Below are 26,376 nucleotides of genomic sequence, written 5' to 3' on the forward strand. Positions count from 1 at the left end.
AGAGTCCAGCTCTGATTTTCTGGTTAGTTCTACAATTTTTCAACCATAAATTATTTTTTCCAGTACTTGTAATTAGAGCCAGATAGAACACAGAAAACAAGGCAAAATAGTTTAAACATTTAAAGTAATCAGCTAGTGCATGTATAAATGCAAAATGTGAAAACAGAACAAACCAAAACAAGCCAAGAAGTTTGCATTATCACTGGCAAACAGCCAGGCAACACTGGCTTACAAAGTTAAAAATACTGAACTAGTGACTTCAGAGAAATATTTTGTTATTTTTACATTTTTAGCATCAAGTTTTGCAGATCGTTAATGCAGAAGATAGAAATTCAATATTGCTCACTAAAAAGGCAGCCTTATTAATACTCACAAATTTTCAAGTGCACCTAGATAAAAACTTAAACACAACTTTTAGTCCCTTGTTTTGTATGACATTTTCTTAGTCAGTAGGACACCCAAAAAGTGAGCATAAGAAAGTAGCACAATTTCTAATTTACATTAGTGACAGGGAGACCAAGGGTGCATTATGTAGCTCTGGTAAGGATGGAAATGAATGAATCTGGCAAACAACAAACTACACTGCTTTTGTAAAAGACTTTCACACACAGGACGTTTACTAGTAATTTTGAGACTGCTTAACCATATATGACTTTGACATATAATCATGGCCACAGGCCTGACAAATACACAAATGTGTGCCTGCACAGAAAGTTAGGGAAAATAATTTGTAGAGGAAAATGCTTTGACTCTACATTACCTTTCTCACCCATGCGTCCCAACAGGAATCGTCACAACTGCAGGTACAGCCGATAATGCTACTTGGCGATTTCCTTGCTGTTATAATGTTATCATGGATTATAATAACACCTATCAATCGGCCAATTCCAAATGAACTTGGAGGACATATAAAAAACAAAAACAACAGAACCCCACAAATAATCTCACTTCAGGACACTACAACTGCTTCAGATCTCCTATCTTGTCAACATATACATAATTTTGCTTCCCAAAATAACAGCATGGTCTGATTAGATCAGCATTTTTATTTTGCTGCTCTGGTATGACACAATAAGCATAGTACCACTGTATTAGCAATATCTGATGGGATAAAAAAAAACTTTTCTAATTTGTGAGTCGACAGCGGTTCAATCTTCAAATGACTGAACTCCAGCAAGTGAAACACCAACACAAGTTCAAAACTTGGTGGCTGAGGCTACCACTCCGGCAGGTTCCTGCTTCGCGCAGGCAATAGCACAATACTCATGGGAAGCCTCTAGTTCCATATCTCCAGGGACAGGCGTTTGCCAGGTCACGAGCACCACCATCCTCTTCAGTATTTCCAGTATAGCCTTTTACATTACTACTTCTTTATATGCAGAGACACAGAAATGATTCACATCCTTATCCCTGTACATTTATAAATAAGTGAATGTATGTCACTTGTCTTGGTTCCCAATCATCTTATAGCCTAACTGCTAATAATACCACTAGAAAGAAAAAACAAAGAAATCAAGCTATAACAATAATCTTTACAAGGTCACTGAACATTCATGTTCCAAGTTGGACATAATGCAGCAGGTCTTTAATTCTTGTGTTCAATATATACAACACTATAAGCTGGCAACTACCTTGCCAGGATAATAATAAGTTTGAGATGGTGCTTGCTCTTCAGTGCACCACAGGCACCAGCAATATAGCAAAGCAACATAGTAAGTCAAAGGATGGAAAAGGTAAAATGGAAATACATGACACTTTAGCCATTACCCCTGCTGCTTCAGAAAGTAGTACTGGCAGTGTACTAGAAAGTATACTTCTTATTCAAGTAATAAGAAGCAAAGAAACACCAACACTTCAGGAAAACATGAACATGGATTTGCTCAAAAAATATGTATTAAAATTACACTCACAAATAAAAATGAAATTATGGTCTGATTTTGATTTAATAAATGCATCTGATTTCAATTTAATTAGCCTGAATTTTCTTCACAATCATTTTGTGACTAGCTGTGGAAGGTAAAAGAAGGTTATTAAATTATAATTATAAATAAAAATCTAAATGACCTGCAGTGGTATAATCAATGAAAATTACATTATTTAAATTAAGCAAAATTTAATTAAAGGCATTCACATTAATTTTACTCTCTTTGGATTCAAAGCTTTCTAATTCAATCTGTTTTATAACAAATTTCATAAGCATCACAACAGTCAATAAAATTTCACATTATTCTAAATTAGCAATTACGTTAGTCACATTATCTTTATGAAAAAAAAATACTGATTCTGTTCCATGTTGGAATCCACAACAAAGACACTAAATGAAAAAACTAATTCATTCTCCTGGCTCATTCCATGCAAATGCTCTGCACTGCTACTGCCCATTATGGTGACCATGTTACACCAAGCAAGTGAATGATTCTGCTACAGTTATGACCTCTCTCCTCTTGCAAGAGAAGAATTTGGTGACTGCTTGGCAGAAAATATCTCTCACAGATACACAAATCCCTAAAAATATACATGTAGCATTGTTCATAAATGCTGCAGAGCCTAAAAGAACCTGAACACCCACTGCAAGTCATTACTTGACTTGCAAGTAATGATGAAGACTGAATTTCTGTCTGAAAATAAATAAATAAATAAAAAGAAATTACTGCTTGATTTTTAGAGGTATTATGCAAGCTGTCCACGTCACAGAGAATTATGGTAGCATTCGACCTAAAAGAGATCAGCACCTTCCAAAAGTAAGAACTAAAAATAAAACTTTGCTTTCTGTGAAAGCTTGTTGGTATAGATTTATGTCAAACTAGCTTAGAAAACACACACACACAGAAAATTTGCATTATAAAGTCAGCATTTAATTTACGCAAGTAAAACTGTCTCAAGGACAAACCTTCTGGAACTTATGCATTCCACTCCACACCAACACAAGAAATTCAGATGTATAACATTTTTTAAATTTTATTTATCTAAAAGAATCCTTTGAATAAGTTCTAATTGTTCCACAGTTAGCATAAAGATATTATAATTTTGAGTATTTCTCCAATATTCCAAGTGTCGTTTTTCTTAGAAGTTCTTCATTTTTTTTTTTCTAGATAGTGTAAGATTCGTGTTGCATAACTTTGTTTACAGCTGAGTTGAATCATTTTGGACAAAAACGCTCAAGGGATTTAGAGCAGGCAAGAACAGAAACTGTCACACAAGAACCACAACACTGAAAAAAGTCAAGGGTTGGCTATTTTTAAGAAATCTGACTGCTTGGGATTGCAATTAGCTAACAAACTAGTGTGTTAGTACTACAGAACGAGACAGAGAATGCCCAACTCAAGTATTGCAGGGACGTTTCAGCCCCAGCCTTAAAAGGACCATGAAAGATTCACAGACATACAACACTGTGCTGAATATGATATGCAAAATGCCAGAAACATTTCTCAAAATAATACTTTTCTCAAAAATTTTAGAATTGATAAGTTGCTGACCTTAAGAAACACACCCTGAGGTGCTCTTATTTTATAAATACCCATATGCACATACAACACTACCAATGGCTAACTGATTAGAAGTTTGCAGACTTGCCCCCTCTCCTCTAATACCTGGCATAGTGCTATATGTCAGAGGCCTAAGAGCTATAGTACAACTTGTATGGACAAAGATTATTTCTTAAATTCCTCCTCTCAGTGATCTAGATATCAGGAAGTCCTAGAGTTTATAAATGGGCTTCCCTCTTTTTATTTTTACAGACCCTGCTTGAGTTTGAATCAAGAGCAAATGTGAGGAAAATGGAAAAAAAATACGTCAAAGATGAATTCATCTGCTTGTTCTGCTGCTAACACTACAGTTGTTATAGCTAAAGACGCTTTGCTGAAAGACTCTAAGCTGTAGATTGCACAATATTGCTCTATCCGGATTTATTAATAACAAATCCCTTTTTATACATACACACATATTATACATAAATATATATATATAATTTACGACTGACCTATTCCTCTCACTTGGATCCTGATCACCAAAGCTCAAAAAAAAAGATAAAAATATACAATACTCTAAATACAACAATTTGCTTATGAGGCACCAGTGTTTTACACTATCTCTTGTACAACATAACAGCTGGCAAAATAGTTAGGTATCTGTCATGCAGGACAGCAAAAAAAATTCCAGTAGAATACTTAAATTTTTCACAGCTTATGAAGTAACCAAATTCTGCAAAACTACTACAAACATTATACTAATCGAGATATTGTTGCCACTTCTGAATAAGCCAAAGGTAATAATTTTTAAAAGAGGAAATATTAAATTAGAATGCTCCTGAAGCAATATATAAACTTTAAAAAAGGACAAGTGAATCACATGCAATTTTTACCTGTTATTGCAAAGTGCTTGTGTTACTGAAAAAGAAAGCCGTGCATGCCCTGAGACCTGTGTTCAGAGAACCTAAATGTTCGCTACCAGTATCAAACCTGCAGGACGATTTCCTCTGCATTTGGAAAACTAACAGGCTTGTCCAGAGCTAGGCATATCTACTCTACCTAAATCAAGAAAACAACTCCCAGAATGAAAGTTGTACTTAACACTATCATATCCTTCCCCCAATGAAATGGTTTCCTAAAACTGGATGTTACTGTAGAGGTTGCATACTCAATTTAGGAACGAAAAGCTTGAGGAGAGCAATAGCTCTAGAGAAATTTAGAGCAACTAAATCTCAAGCTGATTACATTTGATTACAAACTGATAAAAGATAAAGATTAAATGGATCAAATTTGGCAGTAACAATTTTTATATGAGAGCACAAGCTCTCTTGAAAGCAATTAGGGTTTGGTCATACCAAAATTTATAACTTCTGGAGAGCTAACAAACTGCAGATTAGAGAATGTATCAGGGAAGGCTTGATCTATTTATTTCCAATCAGAAATGCTTCCAAATTGTTCAAATTAATCCAGGCACTAAAGCTACACTGCCAGCGGCACTTTCTTTCTGAAAAACAGATGGTATTTCCAAACTTTTTGCTGAATAAAGAGTGGTAGAGGCTGCCACCACGGCCTAATCAGGATGCACAACTGCAGAAACCGTGCAAACTTATTCTTAAGCAGCTTACTTGCCTAGGTAACACTGCTGGTTTTTTTCAAGCATATTCTAAAGTAAGATTTAAAAATACTTCCAACAGTGGGGCTAACTGCAAGGAAATTAATGGTTTAATAAAGATTTGAAGTTGTGATCCTGTGGGACCAACTAATTGATATTCACAAAAAAGTATATGATCTTTGTATAGTATAGGATCTTTGAAAGATCCTGGAGAACAGGGGAGGTGCCGGCAGACTGGAAGAAGGCCAGTGTCACACCAGTCTTCAAAAAAGGCAAGAAGGAGGACCCAGGCAACTACAAGCCAGTGAGTCTCACCTCTGTCCCCAGAAAAGTGATGGAACGGCTCATACTGGCCCTTGTCTGGGCCCAATGGGATGGGGCCATACTGGCCCCAATGGGATCCTGGGGTGCATTAAGAAGAGCGTCTCCAGCAGGTCGAGGGAGGTGATCCTGCCCCTCTACTCAGCCCTAGTGAGGCCGCATCTGGAGTATTGTGTCCAGTTCTGGGCTCCACAGGACAAGAGGGATGTGGAGCTTCTGGAGAGAGTCCAGTGCAGGGCCACAAGGATGGTCAGGGGCCTGGAACATCTGCCCTATGAGGAGAGGCTGAGGGAGCTGGGCCTGTTCAGCCTGGAGAAGAGAAGGTTGAGGGGGGACCTGATCAGTGTCTACAAGTACCTCAAGGGAGGCAGTGAGGAGGATGGTGCTGGCCTCTTTTCAGTGGTGGCCACTGATAGGACTAGAGGAAATGGCCGGAAACTGAGACACCAAAAATTCCATAGGAACTTAATGAAAATTTTGTCAACAGTGAGGGTGACAGAGCACTGGAACAGGCTGCCCGGAGAGGTTGTGGAGTCTCCTTCTCTGGAGATCTTCAAAACCCGCTTGGATGCAGTCCTGTGCCACGTGCTCTAGGTGACCCTGCGTGTGCACGGGGGTTGGATTAGATGACCTCTAGAGGTCCCTTCCAACCCTAAGCATTCTATGATTCTATGATTCTATATAAGGACAGATATACAACTATTGCTTTATTAAGGCAACACTGATTACATTTTCTTAACCATGCATAATACAATTATTTACTAACAACACAGGAGTCTTGATTAAAACCTCTGACAAATTCCCTCCTTCTTACCTAACTGATGCTGTACCACGATAACTCAAACCATAACTTGTGTATGACACCAAAGCAAAAAGGAAAAACTCATCCTCTTACTTCCTGAAAACTCATCGAATTATGTCTTTATCCCTTTCTTATTATCTCTTTGTAACGATACTCCATTTAAGGTATCCCATTTCAAGACATACTTTTCACTCGTCATTACTGCTTACATCATTTTGATTTAGAAACCCTTTTTTTTTTTTTTTTCCAACAGTAACTGCTAAAAGCATGTCCAGTCACTTTCAAAATAATCCCAAGATCTTCTCCAAAGTCTGAAACTCACCATAATGCAGTTTCAGGAAGCACGAATTGAAGTAAAGGTCTTGACAAAAGCATTTTAATAATTCCTCCACCTCAAGTAACTCACTTCGTAGTCTTCCATCTAATAGCAAGTGCTATGCTCTGAAGAGTTCAAGCCAGGTCTATGTTTCTTTCATAGTTTCTTGGGGATTTTATAACAATGGTTAGTTTTCAACTCTCTGAAGTAAATATTAGTCTTTTTTCCAACCAGCACACATCTATATAAATCTAAGAATTCTATGAACTACCCTCTTTAAAGTCTGTTCCATACTGAATCTTATACCCTGATTAAAAATTAGCTACTGAAATACCACCCAAGTATTCCAGCAACTTCATACAAAGGGAGAGAAGGATAGAAACGAGCATTTTGTTACATTTGTTGGTTTATTTCTTTTCCGAAATATTTTCCCTTCCGTTTAAAAGTTTGTAATACAGTTTTTTTCTTGATTCATTCAAAGCATGAATCAAAACAAACAGAAAAAAAAGAAACACAACAAAACTACAGTTTCAGAGGTAAAGTTCTTCTCCACAGATCTCACAGACACATGCCCACACCACTCCAGTTTACAAGAATGCATCAAAACATTCAGACCTCCTTCCCACACATTTCCATTGCTCTTAGCATGGTTTGGAAAGGTGTTTATTGTCCCATTTTAAGGTATACAGAAGAAATAACTAAATTAACTCAATTAAAATAGGCTTAAAATCATTCACATATCAAAATGACTTCTCTGAGTTGGTATCTCTAACTGATTCCATACAGTGAGACCAGTCCAAGCGCAGGAGTGCTTCACCTCCCCACTACTGCCCCAGTGAAGGCCACATAAGTTATCTTAAGGGAAAATAATCTAAATAATTCATGTCAAATAACCTAAAATCAACTAAAAATCTAAATCTAAAGCTTTATATCTATATACAGAGATAAGGAAAAATTCCAGGAACATTCGAGCACTCTTCTGGCTGATAGAGGAAGGCAACATATCATAATGTCAAATGCCATCATAAACCTGAGTCTCAGTAACTGAGTCAAAGCCAGGAAGTCCATTTTGTGAAGCTCAAATAATTAATGACAACATTTTCTTGGTTTACATCTTCCTCCTTTAAAAACATGGAATGAAAATGATCTCCTAACAGGCTGTGACATTAATATATGGATAGAACAGTATCTAGTGACAACATTTTTTCTTGGTAAATCAAAGATAATTACAATCTGCATTCTACTGAAAAGTAAGGAAAGAAAAACTGCATTGATTTTCTCAAGATTTCATATAAATGATATTCCAAAAAGACAAGTTTATTGCAAACTATTGACTTTTTCTAGGAAATAATCACGTAATTCTTTGGCTAGAACTGCTATAAAACAAAAACTTCTAAATATCTGGGGGGCTTCCATTACTTTGATAAATAGAACTTCTATGATATCACTTAGAAAAATCTGAGAAAAAATAGATTCTAGCATTTCTACAACTTTCAGTTGTTAGAATGTACAGGAGTATTTAATATCATATTTCAAGGAAATCATCTCCCTTATATGTTATTCAAATCTACATAAAAATATAGGTGATTGCATTTACCACAGTATGTTTAATAGTTTTCATATTGATGCTTGTTTGATTTTAGTTTTATAAAGTAATAAAAGACTGACTGACATTCCTGTCCTAAAAATATATATGTTTTACCTTAGGACACACTTACTGTGGCATCACACAAGAGAAGTTAAAACTAGGCACACGTAGCTCAAACTTCTTCCTCTTCTTTGCAGTCCCATTGGTTTAAATTTGTATAGTATCTCTCCACTGGCTTCACTCCACTATCCTCTTTTAAGAAGACAGTAATTACATAATTACATTACCAAATCTATCTATTTTATTTGTCCTCTTATAATCTCTTTATTTATACATATTTATATTTATATTATTTATTATCTTTAAATTTATATTACTTATACAGATTAATAATATGTAGTCTGGAGAAGAGATGACTGAGCGGGCATATGATCAATACATGAAAACTCCAGAGGGGAGAATGTAGGGAGGATGAGGCCAAATTCTTTTTAGTGGTGGCCACTGACAGGAAAAGGGGTAATGGGAATAAATTAAAAACCTCCATATGAGGAAGAACTTCTTTCCTGTGAGGGTGACAGAGCCCTGGCACAGGCTGCCCAGAGAGGCTGTGGAGTCTCCTTCTCTGGAGATCTTCCAAACCCGCCTGGATGCCACCCTGTGCCACGTGCTCTGGGTGTCCCTGCTGGAGCAGGGGGTTGGACTAGATGATCTCTAGAGGGCCCTTCCAACCTCAACCATTCCGTGATTCTGTGATAAGATCCCTTCTCAATCTTCTCCACCCTAAACAGGCTCGGCTCGCTTAGTCTTTCCTCATACAATAGATGCTCCAGTCCCTTAATCATCTTTGTTGCTCTGTGCTGGACCCTCTCTAGAAGCTCCACATCCCTCTTGTTCTGGAGAGACCAGACCTGCACCCAATACTGCAGGCGCGGCCTCACCAGAGCTGAGCACAGGGGCAGGATCCCATCCCTCGACCTGCTGGCAACACTCCTCCTCATGCAGGCCAGGATCTCATTGGCCTTCTTGGCCACGAGGGCACACTGCTGCCTCATGGTTAACCTGTTGTCAACCCAAACCCCTCTCTGTGGAGCTGCTTTCCAGCAGGTCAGCCCCTAGTCTGTCCTGGTGCCTGGGGTTGTTCCTCCCCAGGTGCAGGACCCTGCACTTGTCCTTGTTGAACCTCATGAGGTTCCTCTCTGCCCAGCTCTCCATCCTCTCCAGGTCCCTCTGGATGGCAGCGCAGCCCTCGGGGGTGTCGGCCACTCCTCCCAGTTTGGTGTCATCTGCAAACTTGCTGAGGGTGCCCTCTGTGCCCTCGTTCAAGTCACCGATGAACAAGTTAAACAGCACCAGGCCCAGTACTGACCCCTGTGGGACACCACTGGCCACAGGCCTCCAACCAGACTTCCCCTTGGTGAATCCATGCTGACTACTCCTGATCAACGTCTTTTCCTTCACATGCCTAGAGATGGTCTCTAAGATGAGCTGCTCCATCACCTCTCCAGAGACGGGGGTGATGCTGACCGGCCTGGATTTTCCCGCCTCCTCCCTCCTGCCCTTTTTGCAGACTGGATTGACGCTGGTTTCTTCCAGTCCTCCAGCACCTCCCCTGCTCTCCATGATCTCTCGAAGACGATGGAGAGCGGCTGAGCAATAACGCCTGCCAGTTCCCTCAGCTCTCTTGGATGCATCCCATCTGGTCCCATAGACTTAGGGGTGTCCAGTTTGCCTAAACAATCCCTAACCTAATCCTCGTCGACCAGAGGAAAGTCCTCCTCTCTCCTGGTTCTCTCTTTTGTCTCCAGGCTCTGTAGTTCATGAGGACTGGCCTTAGCAGTAAAGATTGAAGCAAAGAAGGCATTTAGTAGCTCTGCCTTCTCTGCATCCTCTGTGACCAAGGCGCCCTTCCTATTCCCATAGGGGCAGGCCTATGTTTTCCCTAGTCCTCCTCTTGCTGCTAAAGTATTTGTAGAAGCCCTCCCTGTTGTCCCTTTTTAATATTAATTTTAATATTTTAATTAACTATTTTAAATATTTTTATATTTTTAAACTATTTTAATAACTTCTTAATATTTAATATTTTAATTTGAACCCTGATTTCAGAAGATGTAAATACTGATATTTAGCTCTTTTCCGATGTTCTGCACTGAACTACCACATAGTTTTATAGCACTATGCATGCACAGTGGCGAGGTACTGCCATTTGCATCAATTTCATACTGGTTTAAAAAGTGACAAACGAATTTCACAAAAACATAGGTACCTATTCAAAAAATTAGGTTAAGAAAGGAAACATGAGTGCAATATTCTGTCTGCCAGAACGTTCCATGACAACTATGAAATATTAGTAAAAGCTAAAGGTAAACATTGATTATGAAGTGAAATGTCGAAGTGCAGAATGAATGGGATTTGCTGTGAAGTGGCATATCAACACTGGGACAAGAAACAGAAAGATGTCTGGTTCCTGAATCCCTCTAAGATTTCATTAGCAATCATAACAATATAAGGAGTCTAGTTATGATCCCAGCAAGTAAAGGCATGAATGTGTTTAAATGATGCCGATATCATTGCAAACTGACACCAGATGTACCAAGACACAGTACTAAAAAACCGCTGACTTTCACAGTCGTACATAATCCAAACTAGTAAAACAAGCTGATGAATTAATCATTCATGAGCTCACACATGTAGCTATTGCTGACATTCAGCACTAAACACTGGTGTTTGAGTAGCAATATAATTTAAGCTTAAACCTTTAAACATCATTTGCTTTCCTTTTAAAGGAAAGGCAATTGAGTATTTTTTTTTAGTAATGGCTCTTACATTTTCTTATATAAAATCAATTGAAATTTAGTCCTCATTAAAGAAATTGTTATCTCTACAGATTGTAAAAGGTCAAAAGTGCCTTTCTGTGGTCACTAAATATAATTTCTCATCCAATAAAACATCCAATATAATTATATCTATATATCACTTCTCACTGCATGATCTTAAATAAATGTATTACCTTCTATAGCATAAACCGGACAGGGCTATCCTCAAAACAATGATTCTTTTTTACCCAAACAAATCAGGATAGTAAATAACTTTTCTTTTCTTTGAAAGAGTCATAAGTGCTTGAGGCTTCTGCAGCACAAGAAAAAAATATCTTCACAAATGTCTCCAAACAGTCAAGCTGAAAATCTAAGCCAAAGTTTCATTTAACAGCCTGTCAGTTTTTTGATGTGAAGCTAATGAATGCAGTGGCAAACAAATCCATCAAACCTAGCATCAAAACAACTGCACTTCATCCCACCAAAGGGAAAAATGAAATACAACCTGCAGGCCAGTACTTTGATCTAACCTATCCACAGAAAACAGGTTGCTAAGCAGCTACAACTGAAGAATATCCGTGTGTAATTGCTGACTTAATTTTATGAAAGGACGCAGTAATACTTGGGTAGCCTGAGTCTTCAGCAGAAAAGGTCAGCAGACTTCTCTTTTCAGGTTCTGCACATCAGCTAAGTAATGAAAAGATTTCCAGCACAGAACCCTTCAACATCTGAAAACCAACCCAGTTTCAAGAAGAGCTGTAATACAAAGGAATCATTATAATTACTAGTAAAATCACCCCATGTGACTCTGCTCCTGATGTAAGGCAATAATTTACATACATTTACACTGGATGAAAGCCATCAAGTGCTGCTGTAAAACAGGCACAGTGAGAGATGGGAACAATGCGTGGAAACGCCAGTGCGTTCTCCAAAGCCTCTGAGAACAAGGGTGTCAGGAAAGGGATGACAGAGGGAAGAGACTGAGATGACAGGATCTGGAAAAACAGACATGGCCAAGTGGGGACTTAAGAGATGGAAGGGAGCAAACTAAAATTACCCCTAGTGAGTGAAAAAGAGAACCCTGACCAAGCCTGGTCACATCATTCTGGCTATTTTCCACATAGAGCCACTTCTGAACTCCATTCCCTGATGAGAGCACTTGTTATCCTGAATCCACCCAGTTCAGGTGGAGCACATGGCTCAGAGAAGGATTTTTCAGAGAGTCCAAAGAACTCCATATATCACATTAAAATGCACATATCAAAAAGGGCTATGCAAAGAATAGCAAACAGAATCAACACCCACTCACAGCAGTGCTTAGGAATGTGCTACATACTATGAGGCCCACACCAAATTCCTCAATCAGTCTTACAGTTGCAATATATATGAGATGATATTCCACCAGGCAAATTAGATTTCTTAAACAAATTTAGATTTCTTACACCATGACAGGTGAAGGATATTAGAATTTGGTAAGTAAACACATCTAAAAGCATGATAAAATGTAGAGGTACAATGTAAAAAATGTAAGTAATGAGGGATATAGGAAAACTACAAATTAACCACAATTAACCATAAATTAAGCATTTTCAATGAGTATTTTTTCATGAAAATTGGAAGGGAATAAATATATTGATAGAAGATATTTAGATAAAAAGATACAGAAGATATTCAATAAATAGTTCTGTGCAATACTCCTAGAAACAGACGCCTAAGAACAGGAAACAACAAACCATTATATTAACTTTTCTTTGCTAAACAGAAAGATCTCTGATTGGGAAGACTACATGAGATGTTGAAATGAATACAAACGCTTTACAAATTACACGTTTTTCCTCTTCCACCCCCACAGCAAACATTAAATCCTAACTAAAGAAACACAAGATTTTCCTCAGACTAGAGATGTGTCTTCTATCCAATTGTTTCTGGATTTTTATTTAATAACTATTAAAGCATTGTGTGTAAACACTCTTTTTCAGCAACTTTAATACCTAAACATCAGCCCTTGTTCAGCACAATTTTCCTGTTCAGCATAAATCAAAACATATCCCAGCAAAACATGCAAGCTAATTGCCACTGACTCAACTGTTTTACTAACAACAAGAAAAATGCACTAGTGTAAGGTAGCTCAAAATGCACTCTATGAAACTGCACATCAGCACCTGAGTGCAGCATCTTCAAGGGCAGAAAACCATTTTCAGAGTCTGCACCTATAGTCAGTGCTTCACCTGCTTGTCCAATACTAAGGGTCTAAGCGGACTTTGATTTAACATTTGCAGACAATTTCACTGAACCTTCAACAGATTTATGATGGAAAGCAGTATCATCACTTAGCCTAAATATTTATTATATCTTTAATAGAAATTCATACAATTACACACTTGCTTTTTTCCCCCCAAAAAATTAAGAAAGAATGAATATTGACTGTACTTCACAATCTTTTTTTTCTTTTCTAAGGCAGAGATCCAGCTGTAAGCAATTATAAAATGTTCTGTAAAAATAAACATGTTTCCATAGGGAGACAAATAATTAGTCATCAGCATGCAAAATTCTTCACAGAATGCAGCAAAGAACTGACCCTAGATATTACTGCTGACACAACAGTAATTTGCTGACACAAACAACCTCTCCACTACAATGCAGAGCAAGCAGGAGATCCAAAAAACATGTTTTTTTTTTTTCAGTTCAAAATTCTTGTACATTCTACACATAGGAAGAAAAGATGCATTAAATATAAGATCAGCACTCTAAAGAATGACAAATGGAAATGTAAAGATATTTCCTCTTCAATTAATATTTTCAGGAAGTTTCCTGAAGTTGTGATAAAAATAATCACCGCCTTTCTTTTGTATTTTTTAGAGAAATACCATAATGAAGAAACGGAATACTCAGTTTGCAGTAATTCTGGAAATTTTTTTTGTGTTTTTGAAGCATCACACAAAATCACAATCAATCCTTTGAACAATGCTTAGTTTGCAAAAGTATTACATAGAATTAGTTCAAGACCTTTCTGTTGGCTGATTTTTTTTTTTTTTTACTCGCTTTGGAAAAGAGACACTATTAACACTTCCTTGCAAGACTCTTTATTTAAAGTGATAAAAAATATATATACTTACATGCCTTTTTTGTAATAAATAATAGAAAAAAAAAAACATTAAGCTCCTAGACTACATGCCAAAAAAATAGAGTTCACATATGACGATATTTCTCCTTAGACAAAAATTCTAATTATTACTGATTCGGCTGCCACTTTGAAACTCGCGAACACTTAAATTAAACTGCAGACATACATAGTATAAGAACTTGTACACAACACTACTCCTATTTGCATGTCCATGCAGCACAGAATCTACTGTCGTGTAATGAAAGTTATATTCACACACAAGAGTTCTAAATAAGTAAAACTGTATTTAAAGCAGGTAAGTCATAACTACCTAGTTAAAAATTTCTTTAACCTTGGCAAATTATCTTCTAATTCTTTTGAATCTGATTCTGACTCTCTGAATTTGCAGCATAATACAGTAACTGAGAGACCATGCTGAAAGCATAGCAAATATGCAGTTGCCCCAGAAAGGTATATTGTGATTTTTAAAGCATAAAAATAGGTTGTACGCTATAACGCAGGAGCCTTTCAGTGATGCAACTGATGCAGCTGAAGGTATCACCAGCTCAGCCTCACTGTATCCAAGGATAAAATTTGCTTTTCTTGAGGTTTGCCTGAATCGATTTTAGAGTTGTAACACATTCATAGCTTCTAAAATTCAGGATAGCTTTAGCTGTAAAATTAACTCAGTAACATGTCCATGCCCACATTTCTTTCAAATGTCTCAACTATACGGTCCACTGAAATTAAATACATGTGTGTTTTTAATTGATTTCATAGTCTGTATTTTATCGGTTGGCTATTGTATAAGCAAGTTTCCCATTAAAAGTGAAGGTGGATCAGGCAACAATGCACATTGATATTTTCACTACTTTCATATACAAAGTGGGAAAGAAATGTGGAAAATAAACCGAGATTATTTACAGATCTTTTATGCTTTGAAACATACTCCTCAATCCCATTAACAATAATTGATAGTGCCCAGAACCATAAATGTCCAGCATTTGAGAACTTGCTTGTTCTTAGTATTCTTAGTATTTCAGATGCTTTGCAGTATTTGAGAACATAGTCTTCCAAACTAAGTGTTTAATGAGAGCTTATCAGTTACATAACGTTAAACCTGCACATCAGTTTTGCACTCTATTCCTTGTCATCTCATTGGCTAATATAATATACTAACCAAGCCACTATGCTTTCCTCAGTAATAATCATTTTAATGCAGAAAATGCCTCTACATTAAATATTTCTGGAATCATATTAACCAAAGTTTACATAAGCCACAACTCTGAGAAAATTCGTAATTCTGAAACAATTGTTTCCTGAACAAGTTGCATACTTACCTGATTCTGTATATGACATTCTGCATATGAAAAGAAGCCAAAAACGTATGTGGCACAACAAAATTTCAGTGTCAGGAAGCTTCAATACAACTTCAGTCATGGCTTCAGTCATAAGCTAACAAGTTTCTGCTTGGGGCTCGCAGTTATTATACCAACATACACTGTAAGCTATCTGGTAACTTGAAAGATTAATTGCTCCTTTAGGTAAGATTTTCTTAGGCGTCAGTTCTGCAAAATAACTTACCAGTTTTGCTGCTTTTCCATAATCAATCCATCGGAATGTGGCAAAGTTTGTTGACTCTGCACAGTTAAAACCATGGTTAAATCCTGCATGGTATCCATATGGGAAAGTGATCATAAATTCCCCTGCCTCTTGTGTAACCTACAGCAAAACAAACAAACAAACAAACAAAAGAACCATATTACATATGAAGTTCTGGTCCTGAAGAAATTAAAACTGTTTTCCTTTGCAATTACATAAAAATAAATACTTTTTTTTACTAGCAAAGTTGTGATTTAATAATGCAGAAATTATGTACTTGAGAAAATGTTATTGACTATAATTTGGAATAATAAAATTTGGCTTCACAGCATAACCATATTTATCATTTTACAGATTCAGAAAGTACTTTCAATAGAGCAAATCTAGCAGCAACCATCCATTGCTAGGAAAACCTGGAAAGGACAGTGAGACTGTGCAAAAGTTACACTGATCTTCTTGACTGCAAGAAAGCAGAGACTGGGTGTACAAACTGCCTGCAGGTACTACTCCTAAATACTCATGTATATTAACTGTTGAAGAAACTACTCTGTTCACCAGACTGAAGATGTTTCTCTAGAATGGGACTAGAACTATTCAGTGTTCACTCTTGGAGATGCTGTGGAGATCTTATTCCTACTCTCCCTCCCATCTTCACATATTTCAAAAAATATTGCAGGGAGACATATAACTGAGGATTAATTTGGCTTTGAAGTTGCTCATTACTGATGATCAAGCATAAAAAAGTAGGAGGAACCCTAAGTAAGTTAATGATCTGTGGCAGTTAGAAAAAACATGATTTTCATGCCAAATAAAACATTTAAGCAACTATTTATAAGTAAAACAGTGAAACATAATACATTTGGATCCCTGAGGCAATATTAATTTAATTATTATATCTTTCTTTTTAAGCACAATTTTAAGGCAGATGGATTCTAGCACTATTTGTGACTAAAGTTCTGGCTATGGAAAACACAGAGAGGTCTGGAGGAAGATCCCCAGGAAAGGAAAAACTTGGCTACAGTTAAGATCTCGACACAACATCACAAATAAGCAAGGGACACTTATAAAGGAACGCTCTGTTGTTTATAAGCATGGTGAAGAACAATTCAAACAAAAGAAGCCATTGGGCACTGTCTCAACAATTGCAGCAAAAAGAAAACATTAAAAAAAAAAACACTGCAACAGTTGGTTATGTTTTGCATAGCTTAAAAGAAATTAAATTCCTAGAACATGTATCAGGGGCTAGGTAAAAGCAAGCTCCTGGAGTAGATGAGAGGAAAGCGTGCAAGCCAGGCACGCCGAAGGTCGCTCGTGGGACTCCCTTTCCAAGGCGCAAGACCCGTCTGCCTCCGTGAGGACACACTGGGACCTCTCCCGCACGTAACGCAGAGGACAAGCAGTTCCTGACACTCACTAACGTCCTCAGCACTCAGGTAGCTTTAGGGTCAAGGACAAAGACGGGCAATGACACAACCACGTCTCTGCGGCTATCCGATGGAGCTAATAAACAACAAGATTCAGAAGCAGAAAGTCAATGAGACTCGCTGTATTCTGTTCAATGTGCCTTTTTACATGGGATTCACATAAGATAGGCCACTAAAAAGAAAACAGATCCATTATAAACTCAACACATAACCTGAACAATGATGGGTGTCTGTTCAGCAAGAATGTGCTTACCGATTAACGGGAAATAAGGAGCATTCACAGAAGCGAGATAGGTTTTTCTTTTATTGTATGAGAGTGCTCTGCATAAGCAATCCGGTAAGAAGGAAATTGGAAGGACAAGGAAGACACTATTTAGGGAAATACATTTATGATTTCAAAGAGTAGAAGTGAAAGTTTAAACAATAACCAAATTAAATCTCACAATTCCACACATTTTTTTCCTATTCAAATATCATGTTATAAACCTCATCTTACTGCCATAGTGCCTTCACACATTTTCATTTCTGAATCCCTCCTTTCCTTTCCCTCAAAATTCTCATCCTAAAGTCATGTGAATTGTGAGCATTTTTCTCTTAATGCAAGTAGAAATCTACAGGGTGACTGCCTCACATGTTTATGTAAATTTCGGATATTATTATGGAAGCAGGGAAAAGAGGAAAACAAGGAAAACACAGCTAGCAGAATAAAGGAAGAATGAAGGATTAAGTAAGAATTACATTTGCACTTTTCACAAGCTTGTTTTTGCGCGCGGGTGGCACGGGGTACGCACACAAACGTGTACAGGCGCGCACGGTGCCCGCTCCCGCGCTCCTCGCACGGCTGCCGCGGGCCCTTCCCGCACGGCGCGCACCGGGCAGGCGCGCGGCGCTCTCATCAGCACGCAGCGCGGCGCCGCTCCTGCCGCTTCCAGCTGGTTCCCTCCACTCACTGAATCCCATTAATTACAATTACACTCGGGCACAGTCTGCCTCCTCCTGCTAACACGAGGTGACAGAACTAAACTCATTTAACTACCCCTAGCACTCGTTTTCAGAGCTAAAACACAGCGAAGTCCAGGACACGGAAATAAAGCCATTGCCTCAGATGGGGGCACTGAAAACAAGTATGTCAGCATTCAGCAGTATGTCAGCATTCTACAGTTTATACTCCAACCTGTGAAACTGTTCAGACTAACATTCAGTAAATCCAAAACTATAAATCCAATTTGGAAAGTTTTATCTGACACTTCATGATGAAGTACAAAGCTATGAAGAGAGTAGTTACTTAGATGTTACAAGAATGAGCTCCTTCACAGCATTTCCATATGGTAATATATCATTCAGAAAACAAACTACTTTTTATGTGAGTAAAAGCTTTCTTTCAAGGCAGGCAGCCTCATTCCAACTGCCTACATTTTACACTTAGGTTGATTTAAGCATGAGAAGTTAAGCAACCTTCCAAGAGACATCCAACAAATCAATGGCTTCTTTCCACGTATGTCTACCTCACTCCTGGCTCCTTTGCTTTTATTGAAATGATGCCTTTCTCACAAGCTTCTTTCAATCAAATAAACTTTATAAACTTGCATCCACTCAGTTTCACTGAAAGCATAAAACACAACTGGCTCTACTAGTTAGCACTGTCTAACTAACAATATTGCTATTGATAATTACTGCTGTCAGACTTTGATCATTGGTGTGCAGGTGCTTGCATGCTTTACAATTTGCTATGAAATACTACTTTTAAGAGTGTCTGAGAACCTGTTACATTGTTGATAAATTTCTATGGCAAATCCCTTTAAAGACACCATCTATCTCCAATTGTATTTATTTCTTCAATAATGTATACACTTCAAGTGAGAGTACTTGGGTTATGAAGTACAACCTACTGTAAGACCATCCCGTAAATTTTAAGATTTTCTGTTTTTTTTTCTGATAGCATTATATATACATGGGAAAATATTCCCTTAAAATATTATTTCTACGGGCTACATTTCATGTTATTACATAAATCTCAACCAAAACAGGTGAACAGCACACCTTATACCATATTCTAGGCAGGGGAAAGGGAGGAGTTGAGCTTGTATACCAAGATCCTCCTGGTACCTATAAATAAAATGGCTTGCATGTGAAAACAGAAACTACAATAATAAACAAGGAGTGTGACAAGGATGGTTTATAGGATTATTTTGGAAGGGGAACAGAGTTAGAACAAGTATGTATTGCCTGGTTCATCCAAACACCTTAAAGCAGGCTAGGCAGTGAGAAAACAGGAATCATTATCGATCAGTGACAAGAAGGCTTTTAAGAAGTCAGTGTAACAAAGAGATGTTCAGGCAGAGGACTTTCTGAATCAAGCTCTGCACTTCAGCGGACAGTTGCAAAGCTGCTGAATTTAGAAACACAGAATATACTAAGCTGTTCAAGATACAGAACACGGATGCTTTAAAAAACGCAATACAGCAAAAGTGATTCACTAGCTAGCATCTACATGAAGTCCAAAGTTATTCACAAGTGAAAACATTCTAAGTGGAGAGGAAAAAAGCAAGAAATCTTTAAGGAGGGAGAACGCTAAAGTATAATTCAGATTTTTGCAAAGCAGATATATACTATATTCACACACAAAGAAGACAGACTTTTTTTTTGCACACAGTTTATATACATAAAGTTCCCATTATCCACCCATTCTCAATCTGCCAGTACAGCACAAAAAAAGAAAGAAAAATCACCCATTTTGTAATATGGTGCATCTTTAAAAACATAATTCTATTTTAAATAATATTTATTTCAGTTTTATTCCACCATGTAAATATTATCAAGGGTTTTTTTAGATAATGCTGTCAATGAAGTCACATTGAACTGTGTCAGAAGTGCAATATGCAAACAGGGAGAAATGAGCATTTCAAAATATCAGATATAGAACATAACTTAATATTAGAAAGTATTTAAATCAACACAGAACCCATACAATCTTGCAGAGAAATAAATAATGTGTATATCTTAAAAGCACAGCATCTTTCAGGGTTCAAATTATGATACCTGCAAGTATTTTCCATGAGAAAATTCCAAACTAAACCACTTAAAAGCCATAATACCATAAGCACTTGTTTTAACCTTGTCAGGGAGACAGTACCTAAATAAAACAGTCTCAGTATTATAAACAGTCTCTATAGTACACATAATCTAATTCAATGCATGAATGCACAGTTTAAAAACAAACGCTAATGTACCTTGTCAAAAGGAATTCCATACTTTTTCAATATTGAGGGAGAAATCAAGGTCATCTTGTGGCGAAGAAAAGCATCACATCCTTGAGAGCTGCTTGGGAAGAAGCCTAAGAAGGCAAATTAAGCAAAATTGAGGTTATTTTTATTAAAAAGAAAAACAAAAAATCTCATAGTATTTTAAAATAAATAATATTTTTGAACATTTTAGTATTTTTCATGTAGTCATTGCTAGTTACTGAGAAATCTGTATAAAAAAAAATAGTTCCTACAGGTTTTAGCATATTTTCAGCTCTTTTTTTTTCTTTACACTTTTGGAAAAAAGTGAAATAATTCAAATAAATTTTTGACAGTTTACATCATCCTTTCTTTCATCATCTAAAATTTATTAGAAATTTTTGTTCTATATTTTCCAAGTTTAATGATCATCCTACTACCCATGGATACCTCCTGCACATATGAATCATGCACTTGCACAGTGCGCATACATACCCATCTACCAAGAAAAAGGACAGAATGTAGAGCAATCTTAATTTGTCTCTATTATTTACCTCTATTTTTATCTCTGTTCTATTCCTTAGAAATATCTGATAGGTTTCCAAGCCAGTATTTTTCACTTCTTTGAATCTTGTTCTAATTTATATGAATGAATATTTCATCCTTAATTTATGCAGCAATTTGCTAGCCCCAGTTATGAAATAATAACCCTGCATTTCATAACGATACAGTGAAGTTGATCGGCACATGGAGATAAATGGGTGCCACTCATGCCAGTTGTTAACGGGGCCACGTGTAGCACCAACGGCTTCCGTCATGGCAGCACAGGAGATCACATCACTCACTCCCAGCACTTACTGTCTTCTTCCATGTGGGAGAAACAAAACTACACAGGACTTGATTCTGCGCAAGGATTCCCTTTCCCAAACAGGGAGTAACATCCACAGGGAAAAAATTCATCTAACATCTGGTGCTTTAACATCTGGTGCTGTAACAGGGATGTACGGAGCACCGCAACCACAGCTCCACCAGCAAACCAGTGCTGCCTTCTCTAAAATGACAGCCTCAGGTTCTTCAGCCTAGTATATAAGTGTATATTTATATATATATATATCTTCAGCCATATCACAGTAAGTATATATTATGCAGCACTACGGAAAACAGGGGAAGACAAGAAAGAGGAAGAGGAGAAAAGCTTCCAGAATATGGTCAGTTTGGCGTTCTCCATACCTTATAGAGCAAGACTATCAAAAGATGAAAGCACAATTTCTACCAGGAAGGATAAAAAAAAAGGGGGGGAAAGAAGGACATGGTACTTAAAGATGGCAGCATGCTCCTGAAAAGCCCATATGATTGAAATACTGACGGAGCATGGTGAGAGCCATCTAAACACCCACGTTTCTCTGAACACATGCTCCCAGTTCCTATCCTGCCCAAGCACTGGTCTCTTCCCCGCTCCCGTATGAGCAGGGAGGAATCCGTGCAATGTTAAAATGCAAGATAACAGAAACACACAGAAAACTTACAGAGTTGTATCACTAATAGACCAACAGAAATAGGTTGATAGCAAAGGGAACCGATTAACTCAATAAACAGCAACAGTGAGAAAGTTCCTCTTTATTATTGTTATAAAGACTAATTATTATCTTTCTTAACAGAGAGAGGCAGAGTAGCATTTATCACTACGAATAATCACCAGGAGAAGTACTACGAATAACTGAAATCCACACATTTCAAAGTCATGGAAAATATGTAATTTTGTTGCATCAAGGATGCAACATCTTAAAATATTTCATTTTTCCCTAGCACAACTTCATTTTACTGCATATTTACTGCACTTTGTATGGAGTATAATTTGCAATGTTACTAACGCCTATTACTCTCAGTAACAGTTCACGGCACAGCATGTCATTTATCCTCTAGATATTTCAGAAGAGTTTGCCAAGGTTGGCAGGTTATTGCCAAAAAAGAGTATAATGAAGTAATAATAATAACGATTTTTAACTAGAGAAATATGAGTTACTATGATTCCTAAAAGGGAAAAAGTGAGGTAAAAGAGCTTGATACATTGCATTTTGACAAGTTTAGAATAAAGTATTTTTGGAAAAGATTCTTAGAGCAAACACAAAATTTTCATTTTAAAATACAACTGTTACAGGCAAACAATGCAAGTAAAATAAAGGAACAAACTGATGTAACAATTATGAGATGCTCTCATTTTCCTTTACAAAAAAAGTCTGTTGTCATCTGTTCTTTCTAATATTCACGGATGGAAAAAAAAAGTAGACAAATCAGTTGGGAAAAGTTACCAATTAACAGTTGGGAAAAGTTACCAATTAATTACAAAAAAGTTACACTCTACACCAAACTATGTAAAGGAAATTCAGAGGCAAACAAGTACCTTAAGTACTGAGTATGGGTTACCTATTCAGGGTTAATATATATCATTTGAAAGAACTGCCAACAAATGCAAAACAATAAAGTTCCTTCTAAACAGTGCATTTCAAATTAATTTAATCTTAAAAAAAAAACAGATTTGTGCTGCATTAAATGAATTAAAGATCATATTATAATCAATGAAGAATGCAGGGTTTGAGTCACTATATAGATTTGTAGTCTGCTCCCAAGACAAATGCAATGACTGGTCACAAAATAATTTAAATTGGAAAATCATTGAAGGAAGATAATATGCATTGTATTAAACACTTCATTTAGTTTGAAATTTATAATAAGTATATAATTCTGTCCACAAAAATTATGCATTCTATCATCTGAACAAAAAAAAAAAAAATGTACAATACACCTTTTGTAAAGGAGAGCATTTTCATGAAAGTTAAGCATGAATTTAAGTATCTTAATAATATTTGGAAACTTAAATATTGCATTTGATTTCCAGAAGTACTAAGCATGCAGCAGAAAATGCAATTCTTCCTTAAGGTAAGGCCACATTGTAGATTCCTAAATAGGATTTTGATTTCCATTTAGGAAGGAAATTTTGAGAAAGCTTTTACTTCCAGGAATACTGCCAAGGGAATACTCAAATTTTTTTCTGTTGTAACCTAACAATTCATAAAGTAAGAAAATTTTAATATAGAGTCATTTAAAAACAATGTCTTTTTTCTAGATACAAGAATGACATATATAATGTTATTCTTTCAAGTAAAAGTACTGCCTGTGGACAAAACTAAAGCAACACAAATGCTGTGTCTTGAAAGACAACAAACAAACAAACACTTTACCAGTTTTCTTGCCTAGTAACTTTCAGTGATGGTGAAGTGGAAGAGATAGTGGAGAATATATGACACCAGTTCTTTGTGGTCAAAACAAATAAACTATATATATATATATATATACACAACGCGCACGCATTTTTATATATATACATATATATGCATATACGTGCGCAAGCATACTTAATCACTGTGCTAACATTGATTCAGGAAAAAAAAATGAGTTACTGATGTAGAAATAGCATTTTTCACCTGAAAAACCTAAAAGACCTTTCAGAAAGATCCAGATTGAAAAGACTTCCTAGAATACATATATTCCTAGATAGAATATATATACAAAGAACAATACCTAACCATTCTTCAAATTGAATTCTAAGCATTTTGCTGAAAAAAAAAATGTGTAATTGTATAAAAGCAGTAGGAGAAAGTCACTTAATAAAAATAAATAAACATGACTAGGAAAATTCTATAAAGATATTGCTTAGCTGACAAAAATTTAGCCACAGGACATTTACCTAAATTAAAGACCTTTTGTCATGTCTGCACACTTGAGTTGTATCCTTCTCTTGCAGATATTATGTTGTCCTCACAGAAACAGTTTCATTACTGCAAGAATATGTGCAGCTCACACCTTCTAAGCCACTACAAAATATTTTTTGACTGTCAAAATCCACACACAATGAAAATTTCAATCTTATCCATAGCATTTCTCAAAACAGCTCTCTTCAGTGAACTTCGGAATAAAGAAGGCATTATCACAGCAAGAGCCTCTGTTTATCAGAAGGACTTCTCTTCTGCTTGGGCTACCTCTAAGGTCACTCTCAATGTTGCACAAGTCTTTTTCGAGCAAAGAAATCTTGCTTAAGATATAGATTATGAAAGCATTAAAAATTATAAAAAGATATAAAAGTATGCCTACTACCATAACAAGAACCTTACAAAGAGATTAACTATAAAGAGAGTAAAGAACAAACTTTAAGAAACCCTAAACATTTAAATGAATAAACTACAATATAATTTTCTTCAATTGCCCTTCACCAGTTTCCTATTACCTTTCAGCCACTCCAGGCCTATTCAAACAGGCCACCAACACAGTTCAAGACCAGAACCTCCTCAAAACTGTTGTTGAAATGATTTGCAGGTTTAGCAGTTCATTAGAAAAATTCCACATTAAAAAGAAAAATATTTGCCATGTATCCAGAATATTCACAGCATTCAAGTTCCGTAGCACACTTTAAAAAACATTTTTATTAATTACGTGGAATTAAACATCCATTAACTGTAAATCATCTCTACAAAAGCAGGAATTTTGTGGTAATTTGCAAGTAAATGCAATTTCACAGATAGTCTCTTGAGATGTGGCAGACCTTCTATGCTTCTTCTAGGCAACTGGATCTTCTACAACGTCTTGGAAATGACTACACACAACCAGATAAGTCAAATCCATAACTACTGGGAAAGAGGGAAAGAGTAAGTCTGAAGGGCCTGAAAAAACAGAATCAGTCAACACACTGACTTATGTTCACGAGAAACAGACTGGTTCAAGACAGTTGCTGGATGGCTGACACTTTCAACACCTGAAGAAGAACTGTCTCTGATGCAAGAATCCACATTTTTGGTGGCCAATTGTTTGTTTATGAGCATGTAAACCACAGGCAGAGTACATTTTACAGGTAGAGTATATTCATCCAGGATACTGCAGGTCCCACTGGGGCTTTGTAACAGGCTTATCTAGCTTTAGCAGAAGCAACAATTGCAGACTGCACTAACAATCAAAAACATGCTCCCAGAAGACTCCAGATACATATTCTGACAGATGACACAGGCCAAAATGAGATAAACTTACACAGGTCAATCAGTGTTGTTTGCACTAACAAAATGGAATTTTTGGATGACAATCTTATCACCACTAGGACAAAGTTGCACATTTTGTCAAGGCTATTTCAGCTGCTTAGACTATGACACTCCAACACAATTACTGGTTTTCTGATTCATATTCCAGATTCAATCCCCAACATTCTTGTTTTCAGGGGAAGCGGCCAGCAATGGGCACCAAGCAGATCCTAGCTCTATCTGAGGAGGACAAGATTCACGTACACACAGTACACTGTAGCAGTGAGAGTCCCCAAGGGTAACTAAAGACAATATGGGATAATTTTAAAATAAGAAAGTTGAGGTCAGCCATTATACAAATCATTAAAGAACAACAAGCACTGCTACCTGGAAGGCTCATTTTTTCAACCTGGAAGTAGCATTCCTGAATGTCACGCACAACTCTGTTTCAGGTGACTGTATGTTCATATCAGAAACATAACTCATGCAAATTTAAGTAGATCGGGTTTCATTACCTGGTTGGTTAGTATTTGAGATAATTGACACACTTATCTAAACTACTAGGAATACATTCATACTGATTTCAATTAAATTGTTCAGCTAGGATTATACATGGACAAATTGGAACATTTTCATTCCCCAAGGAGTACTCCTTAACTTTGCAAGTAAATCCACTGCCTTGACCAGGGCAATTGACAATACATATTGTATGGTATATTGTGTGATCAAGGATATCACATTCTGGCCAATACTAAAGTCATTATTTTACAAACGTGCATTAAAACCATCATCTGAGAGAACTTTGGATTCAGATTCTGAACAGCGAACTACTGAGGCAATGCTTACTATCTGTTCTACACTACCACACTCAGTGAACATTTCACCTGAAATTTTACATTAAAGGTGCTGTATTTCTAAATAGTTTCTCAATATTCATTCAAAATGAAAACACTTAAAATATCTGAAAGACAACATCCCAAACTGTAAATAACCAATGTAATTAAAATTAATTTCAATTAACGTAATTAACCAAATTATGTTACT

General features: G+C 36.7%; 1 protein-coding gene across 1 annotated transcript in view; it reads right to left on the bottom strand.

Moving 5' to 3' along the window:
* Window positions 1-26,376, bottom strand: part of KDM4C (lysine demethylase 4C) — a 236,854-nt gene that overhangs the window by 166,754 nt on the left and 43,724 nt on the right. The window contains exons 7-8 of the mRNA XM_088537506.1: window positions 20,279-20,382; window positions 15,607-15,744 (exon numbers count right to left, since the gene is read on the bottom strand). Of these exons, the coding sequence (XP_088393632.1) occupies window positions 15,607-15,744; window positions 20,279-20,382 (242 nt within the window). The remainder of the gene's footprint in view (window positions 1-15,606; window positions 15,745-20,278; window positions 20,383-26,376) is intronic.

Source organism: Tinamus guttatus, unplaced genomic scaffold (genome assembly GCF_059628265.1).
Source record: "Tinamus guttatus ecotype Peru unplaced genomic scaffold, ASM5962826v1 Tinamus_guttatus_pri_ptg000794l, whole genome shotgun sequence".
NCBI classification, from domain to species: Eukaryota; Metazoa; Chordata; class Aves; order Tinamiformes; family Tinamidae; genus Tinamus; species Tinamus guttatus.